We start from the raw sequence: 26,235 nt of genomic DNA on the forward strand, positions 1-26,235 counted from the left end.
TGGGAAGGGGATTGCCTACCTGCTGATAGATACGGTGCATCAAGATAGATACCAGAAGTTTCTGCTTCACCAGCTTTGGCCTTGTGTGCTGGTGGTGATGACAGACACGATTTATATCACATAACTCTTCTGGAGGACATTATTCAAAATCATGCACTGACAGAAGCTTCCTATATATGCTGAAAAATGTTTCTGTTATGGAGATTGGGTTTTTTTTGTTGTTTTTTTTTTCCTTTGTGTGTGAATTACTACAGACTGCAGTCTGTCAATTCTTGTGTCACTGATAGTGAGTGACACAGAACAGCTTTTCAGAAACAGGTGATCTTGTCTGTATTCCAAGTGCTCTGAGGCTGTGTGGTGGGATATGCTTCTCTGATCCCATCTGATCCATGCTCTATTTTGTACCACCATCTGATTGCCCACCTCCAGGTGGGTCCTAACTCTTCTCTGTGAATGATTTCTGTATAGTCATAACAACTACCACCATCAAAGTCTTCTAGGTAACTTCATCCTGTGTCATGCAAGGGATATTAAGGACACATACTGCTAGTATCTGTCCACTCTTCCAGGTGCTTCTGGAAGCTCATAGGCTCATTTCCTCTTCAGAGGCTGTGCTGGATGATGCTGAACATGTTTGTGAAGCTCAGAGCTTGTGAAAACCAAAGCTATTAGAAATGGGAAGTGGATGCTTAATACTTGTCACATGTGGTCCTTAATTATTACTTCTGAGCCACCTTTGGTGTAGCTCAGTCTGTAACTCTTCAGTGAGGAGAGCTTTTAATTTGAGCTCTCCTGAAGCTGAGTGCATGGAGGCCAGTTGAACTCCCTAGTGGCACTCAGGACAAGCGTGCCGCAGCACTAACTGGGTAACTCCTACTGAATTCCCTTTGGAAGCTGCACTGTATTTATGGGTGGGGAGGGTGGGGGGATGCCTGCCCTCCCACCTTCCTCCATGTTGTCTCAAAGGGCCCTGGTGCATCTTTGATTAGGTGTAGGTCAAAAGAATTTCCACATCGTGACCTTAATAACTGGGGTTGATTGGCAGGTGGTCTGCGGAGAGGGAGCAGCCTGTCCCTTTCATCTCCCTTGGTGCCGTGCAGGGACAATGGGCCAGCATATTTTCCTTGTTGTTCCTCATTTGAAAAGGGTCTGGTATCTCTACTAGGTACCTGTGACATGGGGGTCTTGATTGGGGTCTCATAAAGGGCCCTGTCAGTGTGTCCAAAGGCCAGGAACACAAAAGCGATCAGTGGGTGGGGGTCTCAGCTGACCACTGAAGAAGGGAGGGGAGGGTCCTGGAAGCAGTGGAGGGAGAAGCAACCCCTGATGGGAGACCTTAAAGGGGGGAGGGAGGGAGGAGGCGGCCCATTTTTGTCCCAAACTCATCAAGCACATCTGCAGAATTGTCCCAGCCGCTGCCTCCCAGTTTCAAAAGAAAATGATCGTTTGATAAACCGTCCTGATTCACCACTTTCTCACAAGGGAGGGAGACCCACCTTTGACCTCTATGATTTCACATTGGGCCCAGCTCCCCCCCATCCAATTGCTGGAGAAACTTTGAAATGCATCCCTTGCGTTCCCTCTCCTTCGCTCTCTTTCCCTTTACACTCTTTTTTTTCCTCTTTCTTTTCTCCCCCTCCTCCTCTTCTCCCCACCCCCACGTTCCCCGCTCTCCTCCTTTGTAAAAAAGCAGGCGTACTGCTTTGGAGTTTAGGCAAGTAATTAGTAAAATCTTTTCTGCAGCACAATAAAACGCAGCGCTTGGCCCACATCTTCCCACAATTTACATAGTCGCAGGCATTTGCGAAAACAGGTGGCATTCCCAGTGCATCGCTGCCTATGAACATCATTTGGAAGGCAGGGAGGGGAGGGTGCTGGGACCCGCTCGCTCCTGCAAGCTATAGGAATGTGCATGAATATATTAAAATGTTTTCACACAATGCTTGTATTTTCCAACGGGAAGAGGCGTCTTCTGGATGAAAGGCAGCCGGCGCAGACACAGGCCTCTTGCAAGCGCCCTTTCCCACTCGGAGTTTGTTCGCATGGACCAGATAGAGAGGGGACTTGTGGGGGAGGAAAGGCCGAGGGTGCTAGCTCTGAAGAGTAAATCTTTGTGTGCCTCCTGCCCACTCCCAGTTTGTGGTCCCAGAAAGTCGAGTTATGAGGGAGCAGAGCCTGCGGAGGGGGCAGAAGGGGGAAATCTTTCTGCAGAAGCCTTTGGAGGCATTCAGATGTACAGAGGAAATAGTTTGTAATGGAGCATATAGCTCTCTGACCAACAGGATTCGGTGGCTGCAGCAGGAAATGTCTGAGAGGGAGCTGACTATCTTGGGCAGTATTAGCAAAGTGCCTATTAATAAAAGAAAACATTCTTGCAGTACTTTTCCAGCTTCATCTTATTGTCCAAGGAGTGGCTGATCAGTGCTCAGCCCGTGCAGCCCATTCTACTGTCCGTCTTTCCAAGGGGACAGTGGTTCCAGGCTCTGCCACAGGTAGAACCCAGGAGTTCCTCCTCAACTTCACTTGGAGTTCATTCAGCTGCTTTGTCTCCTAAGAGGTTCTTTGGACTCTTTGAATTTGTAGAGTGTTGGCAAGCGATGTGTGGTGAAACCTGTATCTAGAATGTGCAACAGGGATTTCCTATCAAATGGCTGAGAATCAAAGGAGAGAATTGAAGGGAGGTAGAAGCTGAACAGGAATAATGAATAGATGAGCTTTGGAGCAAGGTGCATGTGTTGTGGTGACCTGGGTTCAGCCCTAGGGTTACTGTTTCATTTGAGAATACTCTGGCAGGATGCAAAGAGGCCTTGCTGGGGAAAAATGAGGTAGGATCGTGGCTGGATTTTATTTACTTAAGTGGAAAGGACCCTATAATCTCTGAGGGAATTAGTGTGCTACCACCAGGGTGATCTAGATGTCCATCCCATGTGTGCTACAGGTACGGTCTTTGTAGAAAGCTCTTCTGGGCAGGCTCCTGTCCAGATTGGTCTCTCCTGCCCACAGCCAGCCAGAACCATGCCAGCACACATCACAGCTGCCTGCAGGAGCTATTGCAAGGCCCGTGCTTCCCATCTCAAGTCCCTGCTTCCACAATAAGCTGTAACCCTTCAGGGATGAGTGGGAAGTACTGTACTGAGGCCTTCTCCTCAGCTCAGCCAGCTTTTGTCGTCCTTTCTGGCCAGGCTATCCCTGTGGCAGGTGGGGAGAGATTGCATTACCCAGCCCTGCAAGGAGCGAGACAATTCAGCATTTCAAAACCTTTTGCACCAGGGTATTCTTGCATGTCAGCTGTTCCTAAAATAGATCTGCAGAAGTAGGAAAGCTGTGTGATTCTGTTTCTCCCAGTTGGCCTGGCACTGATCGTAGTGGTGTTTGTCACGGTGCAAAGGTCTCTAACCTTTTGTTGGAAACAACCAACAACACAATCAGCAAGAGGGCTTACTTTTTATTTTTAATTATTGTCTTCCCAATTCCCCACTCCTCCCCTTCAACTTTCTGCATTTCTTAAAAAGGCAGTGGAGGGAAAAAAGGCTTTGGTTTTTGTTTGGGAAGGGGGTTAGGAAGTGCGACATGGCCCCTGCAACCTCTCATAGGGGTGTCTTGTCAGGGCGCGGCATGAAGGGCACAAACAGATCATAACCTTTAAAGGAAAATGTGATGGAGGGAAGAGATGAAAGCAGTGAAACAAATTAGATACATCTAGAGGGGGTGCTCAACTGGAGAAAATTAGCATTTCTTCCTAATTGGAGTGCAGGGCATTCCATTACAGGGTTTCATTACAAGGCGGGAAGCACTGGGCCCCTTTGGGGGATTCCCCCTTGCCCTCCATTCTTCTAAAATTATATATGTGTGTGTATATATATATATATATATATATATATATATTTATTTATATTTATATATTTATATGTATTTATATATATTTGGGGGAGAAATGAGAGAACACTGAATTAATCAGAGTGAAAGTTTCATTCCAGGAAGCAGGAAAAGCACCAGTTCTCTGTTTATGAAGAGAAGGAGGAGATGACTGCATGTGAAATGAGACACTAGTCTTAGTTTTTCTGAAGAAAACTAAAGTCTGCAGGAGGCTGCAGGTGACAGTAACTTTCTGATGCTACTCTTTATTCATTTAAATTTATAACTGTATTCAAAATGTATTAGGCCAAAGCATGTGGTTACGTATTTTATGGTTAAGATCTGTAGAATCAATTCAGGTCTGTTGTGAACTGCATGTCAAGACCATGCTGTGTAAAGCACTTATTCAAGGCATGTATGTCTGTTCCTGCCTCTGATTAGAGCTGTTGTATCCAAGAGGAGTTTGGAGTGAGCTGGTGGGAAACATCCTGTAAGCGCACTGGGGCTTGTGCGTAGTTCTGCGGTTCCAGTGGCTTGAAGCTGCCTGAGAAATAGGCATGCGTGAGTGTTCTTCATATATACATCTTTACGTACAAATGGGCTATAAGAATAGTTTAGGGGCAAAATGTCAGCATTGTGTCTTTGGATTAGGAGTAGAGGAAGATGGTTTCTTTATTTTAAACAAAGACTGTGTGCTCACTGGAAGGTGGAAAAAAAAGAAGAAAAAAAAAGAGGAGGAGACTTGCTTCAAGTGCATGGCATGTAATGTATGTTGCTCTGCCAGTCTACAGTTACAGCATTTACTGTTCCAGGTTGAGAGGAAGAATATACAAGCATTGGAATGTGTAAAAAAAAAAAAAAAAAAAGTTCAGAGGGAAGGCTCCTATCTGCACAGAAGGTGTTTCCTTGAATGGAGAGTGGAAGGATGTTTACAGCAGCAGTGTCTTCATCTTGGGAAGCCACTGTCATCTGTATGCCCTGAAAGAGATTGCAGACAATATGAATTTATGGAATTCGTGAATGCATATCTCTAATTTAACCTTTCTTCTGAATTTTGGCATCTCCTTCAGTTCCCTTTGAGCAAGAAGTCAATTCCTGTATGCAAGAGATAGCAAAGCCTATAAATCCGTAGCCTTTGCAAGACCAGTTTTCACTTATGTCCATGCTGAACCCTAACAGAGGATGTACTCAGTAATTGTAGGGGTGGATTGTGACCCTGCAAATATGAGTTTGCAAGGTCTGACCATTAGGAGCTGAAGTTTAGAATCTCACTGATGTGTACTGTGTGCCCATAGCTCTGAGCACAAATAAGCATTTGCTAGATTCAGCTGTATCATACATCATGTCTAGTGTACCTCCTGGCTTCAGCATCTGTAGAAGACAAGCCTGAGGCAGACAAGCTGGAAGCTGCATTTTTAAATCAGTCCTCTTCCTCATGTTCCTATGCACACCCCTGCTAATGGTTTAGTACTGTCTGAAAAGATGAAGCAAATGGTACTTTGTATTCATCATGCCTAGACATGCTTGTCACACTTACCAGCTGGGAATCGCAGAGCATTTAGCATCCTCTTCACTGAAAGCATTTAAACCTACATGGAGAAATGTGCTCAAGAATGAAATCTGCCATAAGCCTGGTGTATCTCAGGTCTTTAGTTTGCTCTGCCTTTGCTCTGCTTGATGGCTTTGGGAGCTTTCTGATAGTAGAATGCTGGAATGAAAATCAGCTTGGACATCCCTTGAATTGTAAGGCTACGTGTATGAGGATCCTCTCTCTGTTTCTTCAGTGTGAGGCACAGAGCAAAATGCTGCCCCCAGGAATATCTTCAAGAAGAACTGTTAAAAATGAGAACACTGCTAAGAGATAAGCTTCTTCCATTTGAGGTCTGGCACACATCAGTATATTGTCTCCTATTCCAGTCCTTTCCAGACCCCTCAGTTCTCACAAATGTTTGAAAGACTGTTTAATGTGAGCAAATGCATCAGAGACAGTCTGGCTCTGGATTAGCAAATCAACCTGCTTTTGAAACACTAGCAGAGGTGGAGAAGTGATTTGAGAGGGGCCAGTGGGCTGGAGTTGAAAAGGGACAAGTGATTGGAGAAGGTTGGCAGGCTTGAAGGGAGACTAGGTCCTCTGAAGAGTGGGAATGTCTCCTCAATTTATGCAATTGTGCCTCTAGCTTGTGTGCTGATACTCTATAAAAGGCAGCATGCTAGGGTGCCTCCTGCCTGTTACTAAGCTTCAGCTTCTCCAAATAACGGATCTTTCAGAGCTAGCTTTCTTTCAGAGCACTGAGAGAGCATTCCAGACTGGGAAGTCAGTTCTCTCCGTGTAGTGTTGTCCCCGTGTGCTGTAGCTGATTACCTAGGATTTGTCAGGTCTTCTCTTGCTTCCTTCTCACCTGCAGGGAGCACAACCATAGAAGATACTTTCTTGCTATAAAGATGTGTTGTGGATTCACAACATGCCGTTCACCATTTCTGCACATACCTACTTGAGGGATATACTTACAGAGCTTTGTACATTACCTGACGTTTCAAGATGTAGTGCTACTTTTGGGTCAGGTGTTAAAGCCAGTTTTATGTGCATTGTCCTGCCTAATTAGTAAATCTTTACCTCTCTCCTCTGAGATTGAGGTGTATGTTCCTCTAACTCTAGCCGTCCATCAAGAGGATTTGAAATGAGGTTCTGCTATGGTTGGTAGACACAGGCACCTAATGAAGAGAGAGAGAGCCCATTTCCTTTGAGAAGAGAGATCTGTACCAAGGTGATTAATAGTCCAAGAGATTTATTATTGTGAGGGCTGGGTAGAGGTTTTCAAATTAGAACCCAACAGCTTGTTTGTTTTTCAAGGGGAAAAAGAAGTCTAGTGCTTGTGTGTATGTACCTCCCTTCTCTTCCACTTCCAAAGAAGCAGAAAAGGAGACCAAGGAATAAAAGTAGACTGATCAGAAGGAGCAATTACAGATTGAGCTGGGCCAAGCAGCAACTGCTACTTTTGCTATGCTTGGTTTCTGCTTCCTTGAAAGCTATCTTGAGTTTTGCACCTGTGCTTTGTGTGGTGATCTGCTTCACGTGTGCAGGCAGATTTAATGAGGGATGAGGATGGAGCGGGACTGTCTGATGGAATTGGTTTTCTCTTCCTTTTTGGTTTTGGTCTTACTTGGAGTATTGATTAGTACACGTGGTTGAGATCACATTTGCTAGTAGTTAAGAATGAGCTTCACAAGTGGGCATCCCTGAGATGTGGTAAGCTCAGCATTTCCTCCCTGTGCAGACTATAGCTGGAGTCCACAGAGATGCAGCCTAAGTTTATCCACATGCTAAAGATCACTGACAGCTTCAGCTGGGACCCTCCAAACACTGCAGAATCAAATACTGTTTTTTTGATAACGCTCATTTCAGTGGAGGACAAGTGAGCAAGTTTGGTTCTGGCATTTTTTCGTGTGGGTATTGGACTTGCCAGAAAAAATGGTTCTTACTGTATTTTTGGATGAGGCTTCATAAACTCTCAAAATGCATGGGAATTGGGCAGGCCATGGAAGGAAAAAGAGGAAACTGTGGTTTCACACTCCAGCCCGCAGAGCTGCTTGTGCATCCAGAGCTTCCCAGCTTTTATTCATTGAAGTGTCAGAGGACTGACTGCCAGCCTTTGTCCTACTTCGTCTAGATAGCAGGGGGACAGGGGGCAATGGGGCATTTCATATCCATGTCAGGTATTTCTTGACATCAGAGGACAATTTGTTTTAGGGAATTCTCCATTCCATTTCAGACTTAAGAGATGTGTGCCTGAAGAGGTTTCTTCCCAGTGCCCTCCAGCGTGATCCTTTCCATCCTACTCCATTTTCTGTGCTTTTTTGGGCCGGGGATCAATATTTTGACTTCTTGACTTGTCCTTTCCCTGATTCTACAGCATTTACCTTGCCTGATTCCTTTCCTGTCTTTACTTGGCTAATCTCAGTTCTCATTTAAATTCAGTGGTTCATGGTCTGCCCTGCTACTCAGCCTGTGATTACAGATGTTGAAGCTGATGATCTGTGCTGTGAATCTGCTTTATTGTGTATTGACTTCAGGATGGCTTGAGCTCTGGTTCTGCAAAACTTTTTCACATGTTTTTTTTGGGGATAGTTCTGGAGTTCTGTCAGAAGTAGCCACTTAATGTCCTTATGCTTTAGATGTGTGTTGCCTGATTGTTTAATGAAACCTTACGTGCATTTTTCTGCACACAGGGCTGGGGATATCCATTCTGGCGGATTTTATTTCTCACTCTGGTGCTTGCCCAAAACCAAGCATGTCCTGAATATGCAGATGGAGTATAGAGGCTTTGTCCAGGATCTTGGTCACTTAGGGGCAAACAGTTAATGTGCTCCAAATGCTCAGCATGAAAACCCTGAAGCAGATCATGTTGCACAGAGTGGAGAGCTGGCAAGAGGAAAGCTGCCCAGAGCTTTTAGGGCAAATGAACTGAGATTGTTGCAAGTGTGTCTGTGTTGGGGCTGGAATGATCAGAGCAGGAAAGCTCTAGGAGTCATTTCATGGCTCAGTTAAACACAGATGAGGCTTTGCTCGCCTCCTCCACAAAGCACCTGTGTCTCCATGCCTCAGTGTCCTGGACCTCTTTGCGTACAGCATGTGGTGTGCACACACTTCTCCCCTTTCACCTTTCCTGCTTTTTGGCTTCTTAAAACCCTCTGAGCAGTATTTCCCCCCACGGTCCTCTCCTATTGGATAAGAATAACTCATTTTGACTTTGGTAATTTGGTAATTATTTGAGTTTAAGTGATTTTTTTTTCCTCTGTAACTGTGAACAGGTATAGCTCCTGCCTCTGTGATGTGGAATAAGAACTACTCTTTGTGGGAAGGTGATGAAAGTATATGCTGATTGAGAAATCTTCCTTTTCCTCATCAGCCTGACCACTTCTTTTCAAAATTCTAAATTGGAAGGTTTGGATTTGGGCTGTGTGTCTGTGTGGGAAAAGGAATAAGAGAAATATAATGCCTGGCTTGTGGCACCAGGAAAACTGATTCCTTCCCACCCCTACCTTTAAACTGAAACATTCTTGGGTTTTAGTTGTTCTGGCAAACCTGAAAGGATTCACCCCTCCCCCTGACCTCCCTGGCATGCAAGGATTGCTGGCTTATTGAAAAGTCATTTTCTGTCATATACTCTAATGGAAAAGCTTAGATAAGCTCTGATTATATATGCTTTTTTTTTTTTTAAATAATAGTTGTTTCTGAAAACTCTGCCAGTCACGTCTGAAAATGTATTGGGATTGGCTTTGGCAGTCATGAAGCTTAAAAAATAGAAAGGAGATATTTCTAAAATAGCAGAGCCTTTCTTGCTTTGCATCATGATTCTTCAAATGTTTGCTGCTCTTTGGTGTGTATCTAGACTTTTCACCAGTGGTGACAACTGGAGCCTTTACTTAAATCACTCTTACATCTCCCCTTGTGGTAGAGTATGAAGTTTCAAGAAGAGAAAGCCCTAGATTCTCTAAGGTTTTACATTTCTTTTTCTACCGGTGTTGCAACTCTTTGGTAGATTTCCTCATGTAGCCTTGAAACTGGCCTAGTCAGCTTGGATCTGCCTGTGTTTATTTCTGGTTCCTGTTTCTCATATGCCAGCATTGATTTCATGTCAAGCATATTTTGTTCGGAAGTGTTGAAGATTATTTTTAAGGAAAAAGTCTATAGTGTTGATGAAATGAGGACACATGGTATCTAGCTGAACTCATCCCCACAGCAAATACTTTGAGGCTGCAAAAACTTGGATTGAAATTCAGAAATCGACATTCCTGTTGGAATCTTTAGTAAAAGGTGAAAGATGTATATAAGCAGAGAAGAAACCAGAATATTCTGGGGTGGAATCATGCAACCTGCTTCTCCAATTTGCAGCCTGCTATGGTATTTGATCACAGTTACGTATGGTTTTAGACAGCTCAGATGCAGTGGGTCTGTGCCCTAGGAGCTGTGCTGCCTGACTCCTTGCTACTTATCAAGTCTCTTCCTTTTAGTTGTGATTGTTGTGACTGTATCATCTCTGAGGGCTTGCTCAGTACTCCTATGTAACTGGTGCTATGATGAAAGCAATGGCCTTGTTTTCACTTGGCTTCTTGCCCCATACACCTCATTGCAGATTAAGGACTGAGCTTTAAGACTGGGACAATTCTTGTTTTTCAGTAGAATACTGCAGTCATAAGGGGCACAAGAAGAGGTTCAAAATACAATTCGTCATCAAAAATAAACCAAAAAAAACAAACCCAAAAATCCAAACCTGATTGCATTGGAGGTGCAATCACTAAGTCAGCTGAACAGGTTTAACTTGTCTACAGCCCTAGAGCTGACCAATTAAGACGTATTTCTATCCTGAAGAGAGCCATAATAATTCAAAGAACACATAGATGACACTGTTACAGGATACCAGATGGATAAATGCTCTGGTGTGGCACAGGAGCAAATGCACTGCAAGCCTGGTGGTTTGACCACTCCACAAGCAGAAAACAATGTTTTATGGTAGGTTTTGCAGAACCAAAGGCTTGTAACACAAAGGTAGCTAGCATAACCGAGGTCCCACTATGAAAAGTGATTTTGCTTTGCTAATGGGAAATGGCTTAGCAATGAGAGAACCTGGAGCCTGTCCTCCTGGTTTTCCTTGTTGCCTGACTCTGGACACATGTGCAAGAGGATCTGTTCTTGGAACAGTTCTTTCTATCCTGTCTGGGACCTGTGATATCCAGTTTTCTTTCCCGAAGCCTCTTACCTTTCCTAATTTCAGTGCAAAGACTTAGAAATCCTTCTCTGGTAGTGGATTCTATGCCAAGCCTTCAAGAATCTGTCATGCGTTGCAGCTCTTCAGATGTGCATCGTTGGATTTCTTTCCTCCTTTGCCCCTTCTTAGCATCCCGCACTGCCCCATTATGCAGACTGAGGGAAGATGCATGTTGTGCATGTTCCACTGCGCCACCAGGCTGCAACCCCCTCCTCCTCACCCCAGCCCGCAGCCCCCCGAGAAGCCTTTGTCCTCCTGTTGAGAGCAGCTCCTGTCCTACCGTTCCCACATGGCACACCCTCCCTGGCAGCCCCCTCCCCATTCAGCGGTTTGGACTGAAAGAACCTTGGCTAATTACGCTGGGCTGAAAATTACCACTTTGCTGTGTTCTCCTGCTGCTGGGCGCATTTGTGTGGGGCCTGTAGTTAAGAGGGAACAAAGCCCCCCCCGTGGAGCCAGGCAGGCCCCAAGTGTGAAGCTACAGGTACAAGCAACAGGGGAATGAAGGGAATAATTACCAGCTTCTCCAGGTGAAAGCCCCGTTAAAACTTCAATAAGCCAATTAGGGGCCAGGGTGTGTGTTGAGGGGACAGTCTCCTGCACCTATAAGTGATTCCCACCAGGCAATTAACTGAAATCATTTCATGGAGGATAAGAAATGGCTCTTAGAAATTGTCTTGGGATGAGGGGGGAGCAGAAACAGCATGACTGCTGCAGTGGTCCTCATGTGCTCCAACCTCCTAGCTCACTGTGTGGCCCAAAAGTGTTGGTGGGGATAAGGGGAAAGGGAGGAGGAAGGGAAAATGGCAAAGAAAAAGGAATCACTGGAGCTTTACACCTGGGCAGGCTTTGAGAAAGCTAGGGCCAGAGTTCAGGGCTTCTTGTAAGGCTGTGTGTGGGCCCAGAGGACTGGGCTTCAGGGAGATGTGGGTTCCAGGGAGGGTGAGGGTCAGGTCTGCCCTATGGGTGCTAGGGAGAAGGAATAAAGGTGTTGAGCCACAGGAAGGTGATTGGTATAGGACGTGAAGGCTAGTGGTAAAAGTGCAGGTGGGTGAGAGCTGAGATCTGCCTGAGATGATCCGTAGGTGCCCTGCCTTATTCCAGGAGCGGGTGGTGTCCAGTGTCTAAGACCTTTGCATGCATCTCATACAGGGACCATGTACATTTGGGTCAAAAAAAACAATGTGCTGAGCAAAGATGGAGACCTTATGAAGTTGCCTTGCACTTCCTTTGTGCTGTACTGCTGTAGTGGCATGTGCTGTAGTCGAGGGTAGGGCCTGCTATGTGGTGGGTACCTAGCGACAATATTGTGTATTCTGCAAGTTCTGACTGGCTGCTCCAAGGAGGAGGACAAGAGCAGAGTGTGGGAAGAGGTTGCTGCAGATGACTAAGTGGTGTTGGAAGGAGAAGCACACAGCTCTCCAGATACCAGCTGTGGTTATTTCACCACGAACTCCTCAAAGTGTGAATGTAACCTTAGTAGTACCTTTCTTTGCCTTACTAAAGTTTTGACTTCTGAGAAGTAAAAATGCCCTGTAAGGTTTTGTTGGTGATAAGCTGAAGTGAGTCTTCTGTAATACTTCTTTAGTTAAGGAATCTCTATTTTTAATTTTTTTTTTCCCCTCTCTCTGTGATGACTGTAAAAATTTGAGCATTGATTGGGGATTAAATTGAGTTTGAGAATGCAGGAAGTTCTCATACAGAAAACTGTGTACAGACCAACCCTCCATGCCCGGTAAACCCTGAGTATGGGGAAGGAGGAAGGGTAATTGAAGAGTATTGGACATACCATGCTAGTAAGTATTTTACACCTGCAAAGGTATAAAGACTGAAAAGCACTGACTGCAGGGTGGAGGTGTCCAGGTTGGGTACCAGCTAATAATCAACTTGCTGGAGTAGAGGCAAATTCTTCTGCTGTGCTGGGAATTGGGTCTTTGGAGATACAAAAGGCTTATTATATCCTCCAGCCTGCATGGCTCTGAAATCTAGAGGAAGACATGAAGGTAGAAGCCAAGAGAGAGGGCTGGAGCTGACCTTCTCTCTGCTCTGAGATACACAGTAAATGATGTGGGAGACAATGACGTGAGCGTTTCTTCTCTTAAATGTGCTGGAGTTCTGCCTCAAATGTGAGCCTTCTCTGTTTCAGCCCAGCTTCTTTACAGTGCCCTTCAGTACAAAATGCAAATGCCTTCTTTCTGGGGACCGCTTTCCAGTTGTCCACTTGGGGCTCAAGGCAACATGTAAATGAGTTATTGGCCTGTCTGCTGGTGCCTGTGTCACTGGTCTTCTTGCCAGAACACAGCAATTCCTATTTCAAACATTGAGGTGTTCATGTAGTCATATTTACACATTTTCTTTTCTTTCTGTGCTGAGACCCTGGTGGGGTATCCATGAGGACTAGGCAGAGTTCTTCTGTAGCTTCTCTGTGTGCTATTTACGATGCATATCTGGAACAGAGTTCAACCCCGAGCTGGCTGATGCCTTGGGACACACTATGGCATGCACACGAGGCTGAAGGAAGCAACAGCAAACATGCCAACACTTTCTAGTCTGTTTGTGGAACAAGTCTGGTCATTTGCCTCCAGCTGCAGGTTCTCTTTGGCAACATTATTCGGTGCTGAACAAAGGTGAGGCTTATGCAGCTGTGGGTCTCTATTGCTCAGGTGAACTCAGTCCTGTTATTGAGTTGAAATACAGGAATATTTTACATGTATGCAAGCACTTGAGCCCAAATGTAAGCTCAGCTCTAGAGCACCCCAGAAGTTCTTTTTATGACAAGTTTGGGTGAGCAGTGCAGGGACCTGAGCAGATTATCACAAGCAGACTCCTGAAACTAGACTTTGGCAAGGTAAAGGGTGGATACCCTTGAGCCCAGAAAAGCAGCCAGAAATGCAGATAGGAAACGTTCAAGTTGGTGTGATGCATCTTGTGTTCTTTTCCTTGCACTGAAGGTCTGGATCTGGAGCACTGCATGGCAGAATGCAGCAGGAGTACAGTACTTGGGACAAGAAGGACAGCAAGGCTCTTAAGGACTGAGGAGCATGGAAAGAATTAGTCTAGAGCCAAAAGCCTGAGTGATATTGCAGGGAAACTGAATGCAACTTGCGCTTGCTATTTCAGGTTTTGTACAGTTAAGTGTCACCAGCCTCTTTAGCCTTTTCAGTCCCATCTTCTTCTAAATAGACTTCAACTCCCCACACTTGCTGTTCTGCAAAGTCATTATTTTGGCCTGTTAGTAATGGTCAGACTTTCGGTGCGACTGCCCTTCCTGCCAAGTATTTTTTTTTTAGTTTACTGTTACTGAGCTGTCAGCATATAATCCAGCTGTCCTGACTGACTTCTGCTTGGTTCAATTTTCTGGTTATCGTGCAAGAGGGATGAAGTAGCTAGTGGAATTTATGTGGGGCAGTATATACCATTGGGTGTGAAGGGGCAGCACCAGGAATGTGTGCACAACCAATCTTGGCTTCATGTAGTGTTGCCTCAGTGAAGGGTGCATGGGACTTTTTGTACATTTGCTCATAAAAACTGATGCTGCACTTTTTCTTCAAGTGAAATGCTTTTGGGGAAGGAGCACCAGCTTCACGTACTGTTTCTGTCTCTCTCCTGTTGTGTTCATCTGCTCTGTCAGAAAAGCCTAGTGCTGGAGGTGCTGAAATTCACCGTGCAGTTTTATACCCCCTTCTCTCCCCTTGAGAACGTTGTTACTGTTACATCTGTTCTGCAGCCTCCTGGGCTCTTCAGCAGGGGCTCCATCAAGTTTGTGTGACCTTAGCACTGTATTCATGCTGGAGGAGTTACGTTCCTTAATGATGTCAACTGATGAGGTTAGCAGGATGCTGGCGACTGCGATAAGACATGACATGTTCTAATGATTCGCCTTAGCGAGCTGCGTGCGTGTGTTGGGGGGGCACAGAGGGGCTTAGAGAGGGGAGGTGGGGGCCCCACAGGTGCCGACAAAGACTTTGACCTTTGCTGCTATAATATCAGTGTTTCACAGGCAGGGCGGTTCGGTAACCCACTTTCAGCCCATCAAAAATTGATTTAATTGCAATTTTTTCCCCCAATTAGGAGCACTGGAGCTTAACTAATTGGAGTAATAGAGAGTAATAAGGCTCTGATAAAAAGCCTTCCTCTGCCTCCTTTGTATCTTGTGTCATCGCCTGTCAGAGGTCAGAGAGCTTGCATATTCTATTAGGCAGAGTTGCCTTCATTTGTACAAATTAGTTTACCCAACAGTAATTAAAATGCCAGTGCGGGTCGGGGAGAGCTGAATACAATTGATGGGCACGTTGGTGAAGGATTTGACAGCTCTGGTGGCCTCCCTTGCCAAAGCGTGTCAGTGCTGAATCAAAGGCTACACAAACCCACAGACCCGTGTGTTTAACCTGCGGCACCAGCAGCACCAACTGCTTTCTCTCCTCTGTTCCATTCTCCATTTTGGACTTCCTTTCTCTTCTCCTTCTTTTCTCATCCAACTTGAGACTTTTTCAAAAGGACGTTTCCCATCTCTGAGCAGTCCTTTCTGTTGGTCCTTTTTTTAGCGCTACTGCTGGTCCCCCCATCCCATCTCCCTCAGTGCTCCCCCACCACTCCCCCCCGCCTTCTACATTCCCAGCTGCAGGGCTCTGTCAAGTAATAACTTCTTTGTTTCCCGGTCCAATGAGTCTCTGTATATAATAGTCTCCAAAATGGAACAACGATGACCAATTCCAGAGGGTGGGGGAGCATGCAAGGAGAAAGGAACAGGCTCTTGCACGTGTCAGGCAGATTCTGGGTTCAGAATCTCCAAACAGCAGAATAGGACTTGGGAAACAATCTGTTTACAGTACAGGGAAAGGGTGCAAACCTTGGGCATGCTGGGAGTTGAGAAGAGGATGGAAAAGACCTTTTTTACCCAAGTTCCTTCATTGACTTTGTGTTACAGGATTCTCAGCTCAGGCTTTCTCTGAAGATTGGGTTCAGTGCGAAGGCTTTATTTGGGATGTGAGACTATTTCCAAGCCTTACGACAAACAGCATCTTTTAAAAAAGACTGTACATCTACCTCTTTTCCACTGGTTCAACCACATCTGGCAGTGCACCCCTCCAGCATGGGGTAAAGAGGGACGCTGTAAGTGAGATGGAGCTAGTATTTTAGGGGCAGGCGTGGGATTGTCATAACTGTACTACTATGTTGGCTTTCCTGGTTTTAGCTACTGAGGAATCCCTATGAAAGCAGTGCATGCTGCTGTGGAAGTCACAGAATCATTAAGGTTGGAAATGACATTTAAGATCATCAAGTCCAACTGTCAACCCATCACCACCATGCCTACTAAACCATATCCCTAAGTGCCACATCTACACGTTTCTTGAATACCTCCAGGGACAGTGACTAAACCACCTTCCTGGGCAGCCTGTGCCAATGCTTGGAGAAGGAATTTTTTCTAATATCCAGCCTGAACCTTCCCTGGCACAGGCTGAGGTCATCATCTCTCAATCTATTGCTGGTTATCTGGTAGAAGAGATTGAAGTCCTACTACGTTGTGTATTTTTCCATTAGAGGGTTGGAGGGAGACTGTAGTCATGGTACACAACAATTTTCACAAGACAGAAGAAAGCATAGTGGGGAAGGAGCCTCTGCATCTCGTAGCCCATCTGGAACTTGAACACAGCAGTTTTTATGTAGTGGGTGGATGTATCTAGTCAGTGTCTGCATACACCAGTAATGTACCTGAGACACGGATCATCCAAGTGGTAACACATGTAGGTTATCTTCTGTTTTCTTCTTCCAGTCTAGTCTCTCTTCAGTCTCTGACTCTCAAAAGCACTGTAGGGCAAAATAAATGACATTTACTAAGCTTGTAAGTCTTCAGCTGTTTTTCTTGTATACCAGTTTTTCAGCAACTCAGTTTGAGTTATTTGTCTTGGGCAGCTGACCAGACCAGTTGTCAAGAGGTTGGACTTTCTAGTTCACAGGTTTCTGCTGCATGCTGTGTTTTTTCCTAAGACAAAAAGCCTTGCTAAAGGTAAACTGAAGGAAGCAAACCTGGTGGTAGGTTTAAGCTCTGTTTTCAGAGGCTTTGAACATCCATAGCTCCAATTTGCCTATTATTTCAGACCTACCAAATCATGCTCGTGTTGCCCTTCTGCTTGGTTTCAAGCTGTCACCTCTATGAGGCTCCTGTTTTGGGATGTCTGAAACTGCAGACCAGACTCAAGGTGAGAGGCCCTGTATCATACCTGGGGATGCAGCTTTCCAGTTCCCTTTGCTCCAAGGCTTTGTCAGTTACCCGTTTGCACTGCTTCTTTGTGCAAGTCTTGTGAATGCTGCTCTCTAATCCTGGCAGTGAAGATGCCCAGCACTTCTGGGAGAAGTCTTATCTTTGCTTGCTAATGGGCTCCAGCCTGTTAAAGATAAGGCCTGCAAACCTGATCCTGCTGAAGTATGAGACAAAATTCTTGTTGACTAAATGGAGGCAGCTTTACCCAGAAGAGACTTGTTTGTGGCCCTGAGGCCTGTATGTGATGCTGAAGAGAAATCTCTTCATCTAATACTATTTTTTTGGGTGGGGTGGGGGTTGAGGGTAAGAACTGAGGAGGGAAAGCTGAAGTCCAGGACTGACAGCATGAGCAGGGATTAGACCTTGCCGTTCCTCCCACCTTTTTCTCCCTGTTGGTGTGCCTCCATGCTAATTTAGACCTGTGACGACCATCAAAGCCTTGCTGCATACCTTCTGCACAAAGGGGTCTGTCTCCCACGTGAGGGCGTTCTCTGCTGGGACAAAGTCAGTTTGTCCCCCGAAAGAAAAATCTTAAGCACCCAATTGCCTGCTTGACTGACTCCCTGACTGCTATTATGTTTCTAACCACGGTAATTGGCTTTAGTAGTTATTAATGGATTATGCTTGGGAAGGGAGGGACAGAATCCAACACCTAGCTTTGTAGATGAGGGACTCCCTGACATAAGTGCTGCTTTCCAGACATGGGGTATGGCTCGTGAGCTGTCAGAGTGAGTCTTTTTGGCTTGTTTCCTCTGAGACAGGAGATGTTTGCAGTCGGGGAATATCTCATTCTTGGTGGAGGGAAGGCAGGTATTGAGCAGAAACCCTGTTTCCAAATGCAGAATGCTGCAGGTGATAGCTGTCTGCCTCTTCTGCTCAACATGCTTGGCAGTGCTGCTTCAGCCTCATGATTTCAGGTTGGATATTAGGAAAGACTTATTTTAAGAAAGAATTGTTTACACGTTGGAACAGGCTGCCCACGGAGGTGGTGGAGCCACCATCCCTGAGGTGAGGAAGATGATCAGGGGGCTGGAGCACCTCCCCTATGAAGACAGGCTGAGGGAGCTGGGCTTGTTCAGCCTGGAGAAAAGAAGGCTGTGGGGTGACCTCATTGCAGCCTTTCAGTACCTGAAGAGAGCCTACAAACAGGAGGGGAATCAACTCTTTGAAAGGGTTGATAACTGCAGGACAAGGGGAAATGGTTTTAAGTTGAGGGAGGGAAGATTTAGGTTGGATGTCAGGGGGAAGTTCTTCACAGAGAGAGTGGTGAGGTGCTGGAACAGGCTGCCCAGAGAGGTTGTGGATGCCCCATCCATCCCTGGAGGTGTTCAAGGCCAGATTAGATGGGGCCCTGGGCAGCCTGGTCTAGTATTAAATGGGGAGGTTGGTGACTCTGCACGTGGCAGGGGGGTTGGAGATTCATGATCCTTGAGGTCCCTTCCAACCTGGTGATTCTGTGATCAAGGAATGAGGAGATAGGGCTCTGAGGGACATGGTTTAATGGGCTTGGTGATGGTGGGTTGACTAGATGATTTAAGAGTCTTTTCCAATCTTAATGGTTCTATGACTTGGAGAAAGCAATCGCTCAGCTAAAACATGGAGCTGGAAGTAGAAATAGTACTGAGTTCTTGCCCTTCTTTCACATGGCTCTACTTTGGCTTTGATCAAGTTGAGTGCTTGTTTGCTGCTGGATGCCATGTAGTGCTGGTAGGAGTGCTTCTCACAAAGGTCATGGTCTGTGGAAGAATCCATTCCTGCTACATTAGTCTTGGAGGCACCTTTTGGTTTCCAAAGGAAGAATCAATGAAATGTTTTAGAACTGCTGTTTTTGCTGGCATTACATATTTATTTTCTTATTTTGCTTTCTTCTTTGAGCTGTCATCCCCAGTGTCATGCAACTATCCTCGTTGCAGTGACTTAAACATAGTTTTGACATTTTATTCTCAGCAGCTGTAGTAAATATGGCTTTGTGAGAGATCATTAATAGATTACTTAGGAATCTTTGATGAGTCTGTTTCTCTTCTTTACGCTGAGTATTGGAAGCTGGCACAAAACAAGCAATGTGATGTGGATAGCTGTAGCACCCATGTTTCTGCTGCTTGAATTTGGAGATTTGATCCTCTCTTATCAGTTAATTTGAAGCCAGTGACTGTTAGCCAATCTCTGGGCTCAGCATATGCAGCGGGGACGTGGCATCACCCAAAGAGGACTTTGTAACGGACCTTGCTAAAAGGTGCAAACTAAGCCGAATATTGCTGCCTCTAGCAGTGTTGAGTACTAGAGAGGGCATCCTGATCCAGCTTTGAAATTGGCCTCACTTTGAGCAGGCGCTGGACTGGAGACCTCTATTCTGTGGTTTGTTAGGTCTGTGATGCTGCAGCCAATTCATGATTGTGCTGGGAAGCTGCCAACACACAGGCACAAGACATGAATTGAAAAGTAATGGGGAATTTTCCATGAAGTTTTTCTGCAGCTTATAGCCCTGACTATATATGAAATGTCCCAAGTATGTGCTGTTTAGAAAATGTCATTGCAATTTACAGCTGCTCCTGGTTTAGGCTTTCCATCCACACATGCAAATACATCTTTATGTCCTGCCAGTTCTCTGCAGTTTTGACCTGCTTCAGCTGGGAAGCTCAGTCCAGCTACACTGACAGCTTCAGAGCACCTCTCCCTCTTCTGCAACCTGCCCTTGTGAAGTGCAGTGGAACATGCTGAAACAGTCTCTAGCCAAAATTCAAAGTGTGCCTTGTAGCCCATTTTCTCCATCTTGCTCACACTTTCTTCATAACTTAAGGATTGGTAATTGTTTCTGTTTGTTTTTAAACAGCTCATTTGTGACAGGAACGGCCTGCTGCGGACACACGTCACCTCTGAGAATCTGGGACTTCGAGAGGTGAGTGGGCATATAGGTAATGGGGAAGGACTTGGCAATAGGAAATGGAAGGCTAAAGATGGCATAGGATCATTCCTTTGGTGTGTGTGGGCAAGAGATGTTTAAATATGACATTCAAGGCCAGGCTGGACAAAGTACTGAGCAACCTGATCAAGCTGTGAATGTCCCTGTTCATTGAAGGGGAGTTGGACTAGATGACCCTTAAAGGTCCTTTCCAAATCTAAGGGTTCTAAGATTCTATGAAATATGAGATGTGAGGGCAGGGTGTAGAAAGGTGTGTGATGGAGTGATTTTGGTTCAGTATGGTGCAGCTTCACATTTCTCTCCAATTTATGGCACAGTAATCCTTGATATCCAATGAAGCTGCTTTTGTTTTATCTGATTTCTTCTCACGATCCAAATACAGTCAGAACATTCCCATTACACCTTCCTTTGCATCCATCTCAGTTGATGCATCAGTTCAAGCCGGAGGGGAGAGAAGTGATCCTGTGTCCTTCCATTTGCAAACTTGTCCACGATGTTGAGAAGCCAAATGTGAATGCAGGCTCTACAGCCATCTTTTCCTGGCTGGTGTTTCTGGCAGCTCAGGGAGGTGAGGATGGCGACAGGTTATCTACTGAAGTGACTTAGGCATGTTGTCTTCTCTCTGTCTTAATAAGCATTGGAGGTTAATTGCTGTGGCCTCTGATTTGGGGCCACTGGGTAGTTCCTGTCTGGTAAAGGTGCTGACCTTAATGACTGGGGAAATGTTGGGCTCAAATCCTGACGTGAGACTCAACTGCTGACAAATTTGAAACTCTTAGCCTGAGGGTCCTTGTGTAATGATGGACAGATAGCAAATATTTGGCAGGATTATTGAACGGCAGCTCAGCTTTCCAGAACTGGTATGCTCCGTGTAGGAGTGGCACAGCACAGATTATCAAGGCAGTGCTGTCAGGATTGAGGAGAGCTGGCGAGGTCTGGGAGGGGAACAATGACAGAAGGGGCCCAAGGGTTGTCACCAGGGCTGTGTTTGGGAAAAGGAGGGTAGAAGGAGATTGGTGTAGATTCAGAGCTGGTCTAAGGACAATTGTCCGCTAACCTATAGCTTTGGTAATTTAGATTGTCTTAGTCAGCTACATCAAATGTAAGCATAAAACACTTTGTTTCCTTTCCTCTGAGGTAATAAAAATGAAGAGTTGGCAGAAGGTGCATCCTGCAAAGGCTGGGCTAGAGTGGGCCCTAGTGTTTTAGCAGTGGCAAATGTTTCTTGGTTACCTAATCCAGTGGTGCCCTTGGTGTGCTCCAGAAGGATACAGGCTGCGCTGATACCCCTGCCCATCAAATCTGCTGATGATTCTTCAATAGAGGCATCTGACAGGAGTGAAGAGGTTGGCAACCCTCTCCCCCTGCCCCAGCCTCTTTGACAGGCTTTCCCAAGGAAGCCTGAAGAGATAATAAAGCTGTGTAGAAAATAGGATTAAGGTAATGAACAGGCACAACGGAGTTTGATCTTTCAATAATGTCAAAGCCTGAGTGACAGGCAAATAAAAAAGCCAAGGCAATCTAGGCCACTGGGCCTCTGTTGCAATGGCTGCAGTGTCAAACTTATTCTTCCCTGTTCGCCTGTCACAGCTGGAATGCACCATGCCACTGGGGCTTTTCCACCCTGGGGATCTGCGTGTGAGCTGGAAGTCTCGTCAGCACGTGCAGGGCAGGAGGCTGGGTGAGGAGTACTGCTGGGAAACCGGCATGTGAAGCTTGATGTGATCATTCATAGTGAAAGAATATGGAGTTGTCCTTGAAGATCTTGACTTCTCCATAGAGTGTTCTTCCCAGGAGAGCTTTAGACTGTTTATTAAAGCTTCCAGTGGTTGCTAGCAACCGTGTTGGAAGGAAGTGCTGATTTCTTCCCTTGGGGCTTGTGCATGTTGTCTACCTGCTGAACACTCCTGAACTGGGAGTATGATGTGGAAACTCAAGATCTTTGAGCTACCCAGGACTGAAGGACTCCTCCTGTGTCCAGTGTGTCCAGTTAATGTCATGCAGCTGAAGCCAGACTCTGCCTCCTAGTTAGGTGTTTACCCTTTCCTTACAATCGTGAAGGGACAGAGTCTGACCTGCAGAGTCTGACCTGAGGCTGAACGTGGCAAGGACATATTGCTATGAGCAGAATTGAGGCAACTTCTCTATCAAAAAATGATGCAATGATGCAGGGGAGAGTGATGCTTAAGATACATTCTTTCAAACTGCAGGATCCTTAATGTTGGTATTTGGTGCTGTTCCAGGCCTCACTCAGTTTATTTACCTGGTGCATGGCGGTGTGTGCAGTGTCTGTGGTATTCTCTTCCCTTGGGTAGGTGGTCTTTTTCTCCAGCAGCAGAGAGATAGAACATGCTACAAAAGGATTTAAAGCTTAAATAACCTTTTGTGTACTGATCTTCTTAGTTCCAGGCCAGATAAGTCCTTGGCTGGTGCTTGTAGCTGTTGGTCATGGTGTATTTTCGTATTTATGACCTTCGCTATTCCCTGACCCTGGGGCCCCTCTGAGAGAAAAGGGTTAATGTCTTCACCTGGAAACGTGTTCTGGGCACTGAGAAAGGTTGGTTGGGTTTAGAGGCAAAGAAATTTTTCGTGGGGGAAAGGAAATGCTTCTTGCTGCATCCCACCCCCACAACTGTCTTTCATTTCTAACTCTGCTTATGATGGCGTTGGATCAAAGCTGGAACAGGCAGCAACAAGCAATTGTCAAAGGGAGTCTGAAGCAGGGGAATGACCGCGTAATGCCAAGACTGTCTCTGATGGCTGAAATTCCAGCTGCTGCTACACCTGGCCCTTTCTCCTGTAATAAGGATTTTTTTTTCTTTTGCTTTTGAAGCTGACTAGCTACACCTCTGGAGGACATATCTCACAGATGCTACATTGTGCCACCTGATCGCTTTTAGATGTGGGGAAACTGCTGTGCACTTATTGCTACTCAGGATCAAGGTGTGTTTGTTGAGGGGGCTGTGAATAACCTAGATGATTAGAGGTCTGTACAGGAAAGGAGAACTATTAGTAATATAGGCCACTGGATGCCAGCCTGTGTCCTTGCAAGTATCAGGTCTTGTTGACTTCTGGGCTTCTTGCAAGCTCCCTTGCCTTTCTGCACCAGTGAGGGAAGTGGGGGCAGCTGCCTCTCTGATCATGCACCTCTGCTTCCGCTGGAAGTGCACCTGCCTTTCTCTTCCCAGACCTTCCAGTCTCATCTGCCAGTGCTAGCATGTGGCTTAGCATAAGAGAGATCACTAATGGCAAGCAAGAGAGAAAGAAATTTTCTTCAGATTCTGTTCCTCTTGCCACCTCTAATCTCCTTTGGGAGTCTAACCTAACTGCCTGGGAGATAAGGGTGACACTTCTGGAAACAGCCCAAAGTCAGCATTTGTCCTTTGCCTGCAGCGTGCTGTTGCTCCCCAGTGTGTCATGATTGTCTGCATGTCTTTACGTGCAGAGAGACAGGTGCCCCTTCCTCAGAGATGCTCCTCTGCGAGGCAGGGTACCCTGGATGTCACTTTGCAGCAGCTCTTGGAGCTGTTATGCTAATGATGTTTGAAATGGACCAGTGTTGCAGTATGGCAGCACTCATGCTGTAAACACTTGGAATGCACAAATCCCACCTCATCCTTTCCTGTGACACAGTGTGACAGGCACAGGGCAGGAGAGCCTTTGTGTAAACTCAGACAATGTTAACTGTGCCCTGCAAACCTCCTCTACCGCTTAAATATCCACTCTTTGTCCATCTCCTCCCCTCTTTTGAAAGCATTTTTGCTAGAGTTGTTTCTTGTTTTTCGGGTGTGTTTTTCTTCTTCTTCTTTTTTTTTTTTTAAGAGCCCTCTAATTTCTCGTTCAGTTTTTCTCCCTCTCCTGAGCCCTTTGAAAGTGGCTTTACGCCGTCACTGACACCAAACTGACACTTTGCGTTTCCCCACTTCTTGTCCCTTTATGGCAACAGATGTTGAAATTTTGTATCCCTTTTATCTGTCCCTCTTTGCCCTCTTCCTGTAATTAGGTTTCCCTTGTTAGCAGTACAAAGTGGCCCGGTTTGCTGCCTGGCCTTTTGAGCCATTGTGTCTGAGCACATTTTTTTCCTCCTCTTTCGGAAGAGTTCCTTCCCCCTTAAGTAATAGGCAGGGTGTGGGCCAGAGCTGTGGCTTTTTCTTGTTTCTTTGTTCTCCATTTATCTCTGCCACCTTTTTCAAAGGGATGGGGAGAAAAAGGCAGAGAGTGCGTGGAAAGGGAAGATACAGTGTTTCATTTCTTGATCGTCAGGCTCCCCTGATCTTCAGGTGTTCAAGGCAGGTGCCTTTGATGTCTGCATGTTTTGGGGTGGTGGGAGTAGAGGATTCCTGAAAGTGGCTTGGGAGTGGAGAAGGGAGATTCAGGTGTGTGGCTGGTGCCCTCAGCAGAGGGGTGGGCTGCTGAGCAGGCTGGTAATCCGCATTTGCCTCTCATGCTATTGCACTGTGGTCTTTCCCTGTAAGAGACAGCATTACAGCATAAGCAGCTGGCTGAAGTTTGTGTGAGCTTGCTGCTGCTTGATCTCTGGTATGTGTTTCCATGGGACCCTTGCTAGGTTGCATCTGTCTGTGAAGTAGGGTGGGCAAGAATTAGTTGCTGTCTCTCAAATCTCAGTGTATGTTGATCTGCATCCACTTTGGCGGCTCTTAAACCAATTGAGTGAAGGAACCTGAGCACAGCTGTCAACAAGGAGGGAGAGCTTTAAAGCTTTTGCTCCCTGTGCTGTTCTTAAGCAGCAAGTGTAATGTGACAGCTGCCTGCTATGTAGCACTGGTTGTGTGCTGTGCACCATAAGTGCTGGGTCCTGCAAATGTGGACCCAAAGCAGACTTTGGTCCTGGCTTCATTTTGTACTTGGTGGGCTTAAGGGCTGACTGCTATACGAGGTTCGTAAGCTGTTTGGGGACTAATGGTAGAATCTGATTGCTGCTGGTGCTTTCCTGTTTAAATCCAATCCTTCTTGTCTTTGTGTCTTATCATACTCAGATTTTCTACGCATGGAAGTAAATGAAATGAAGATCTGCAGAAGTAGCTCTTGGTTATAAAATGTGCTAAATGTTTTATCAGAAGCTTTTTTTATAGAAGCTTGGTCTAAAATGTATAAGTGTCGTGTTCTAAAGTGAGTTCTGTTGAAGAGTGCTCTCTTCAGAGCTTTTGACTTCAAGGTTTAAACAAGTTTGAGACCCTCTACAGCTCCTCACAGGGGTGCAGAGGGGCAGCGCTGATCTCTACTCTCTAGTGGCATCCACTCTCTGGAAATGGCATGGAGCTGCATCAGGGGAGGGTCAAGTTGAGAATTAGGATAAGGTTCTGCACCAGAAGGTGGTGGGGCTGGAGCAGGCTCCCCAGAGCAATGGTCACAGCACTGAGCTGCTGGTGTTCAAGAAGTGTTTGAACAGTGTGCTCATAGGACTTGGATTTTGGGTGGTCCTGTGTGGAGCCAGGAATTGGACTCGATGATCCTTGTGGGTCACTTCCAGCTCAGAGTGTTCTATGATTCCAATTCAGTGACAGAGGTTTGGGTGAAGGGGGAGCAAACAGACTCAGAACTGAAGTTCCTAAATCAAAAGGAAAGGTGACTGTCTCCAAAAAGGGTGGGGAGTCTGCTTCATCCAGGCATTAAAACTGGATTTATTTAGTCACAGAGTAGAGGATGGATATCTCAGTGGGACCAGGAAAGATGAGTGGTAGGAAATATTCTGGCACTTATAATAGATTCACAGGATTTGGGGGACAGAAGAATGACAATATCACACTGTAGATGAAGAATCCCTTCTCTTGCCATGCTTTTCTATGAATTTATCACACTAGTCATCTTCCTTGGTGAAAACATTCTTTCCAGGCTTTGTGTGAAAAAGGCACCACATTCTTTTTAGGCTTGAATTTCTTTCTCAGTATCTCTGTCTTGGCTGAACAAAGTCCTTAAATCACAGTAAGTGATTCAAAACTTGTCCAACAGTGAGCTAAACTGCTTTCTGAGCTGTGCTTGCCTCAGATAAGTGAAAGCAAATGTGAACCTTTGACTGCCTCCTCTCAGCAATGGAATGATCCACAGGTAACTGCCCTTCCTCACATAGCTTCTTATTCTCTTTTTCTGGGGCAATCCTGCTTATTTATTGCTGTGTTGTTTCCTCTTCCCCTCCACACATGACTTTGTTTACTCTTTTTGAAGCATCGGTTTTGAGTATTCCCATTAATATGTACTTTGTTAAGTGGGAACAGAAGTGTTGTGCCTTCCTGAAATTCAAGGGAAAGGGGTTTGTGATGTGACAGTCTGAAGTCTATCATAGGGACATTTTAGTCTTCAAGCACACCCATTCTTGATCTGCTCATATTAATTTAGTTTTGCACAATGATTATCATGTTTCTAATTTGGTGCTCAGAACCATTCCCTCTGCAGTAAGGTCAGCAGAATGGGGA

The 26,235-nt window shown here is 45.7% G+C and overlaps 1 protein-coding gene across 1 annotated transcript in view; it reads left to right on the plus strand.

Moving 5' to 3' along the window:
- The window catches only part of FBXW4 (F-box and WD repeat domain containing 4), a 58,418-nt gene that overhangs the window by 24,665 nt on the left and 7,518 nt on the right, over positions 1-26,235 (plus strand). Inside the window, exon 6 of the mRNA XM_048944820.1 lies at positions 19,715-19,780. Within this exon, the coding sequence (XP_048800777.1) occupies positions 19,715-19,780 (66 nt within the window). The remainder of the gene's footprint in view (positions 1-19,714; positions 19,781-26,235) is intronic.

Source organism: Lagopus muta, chromosome 5, assembly GCF_023343835.1.
Source record: "Lagopus muta isolate bLagMut1 chromosome 5, bLagMut1 primary, whole genome shotgun sequence".
NCBI lineage: Eukaryota > Metazoa > Chordata > Aves > Galliformes > Phasianidae > Lagopus > Lagopus muta.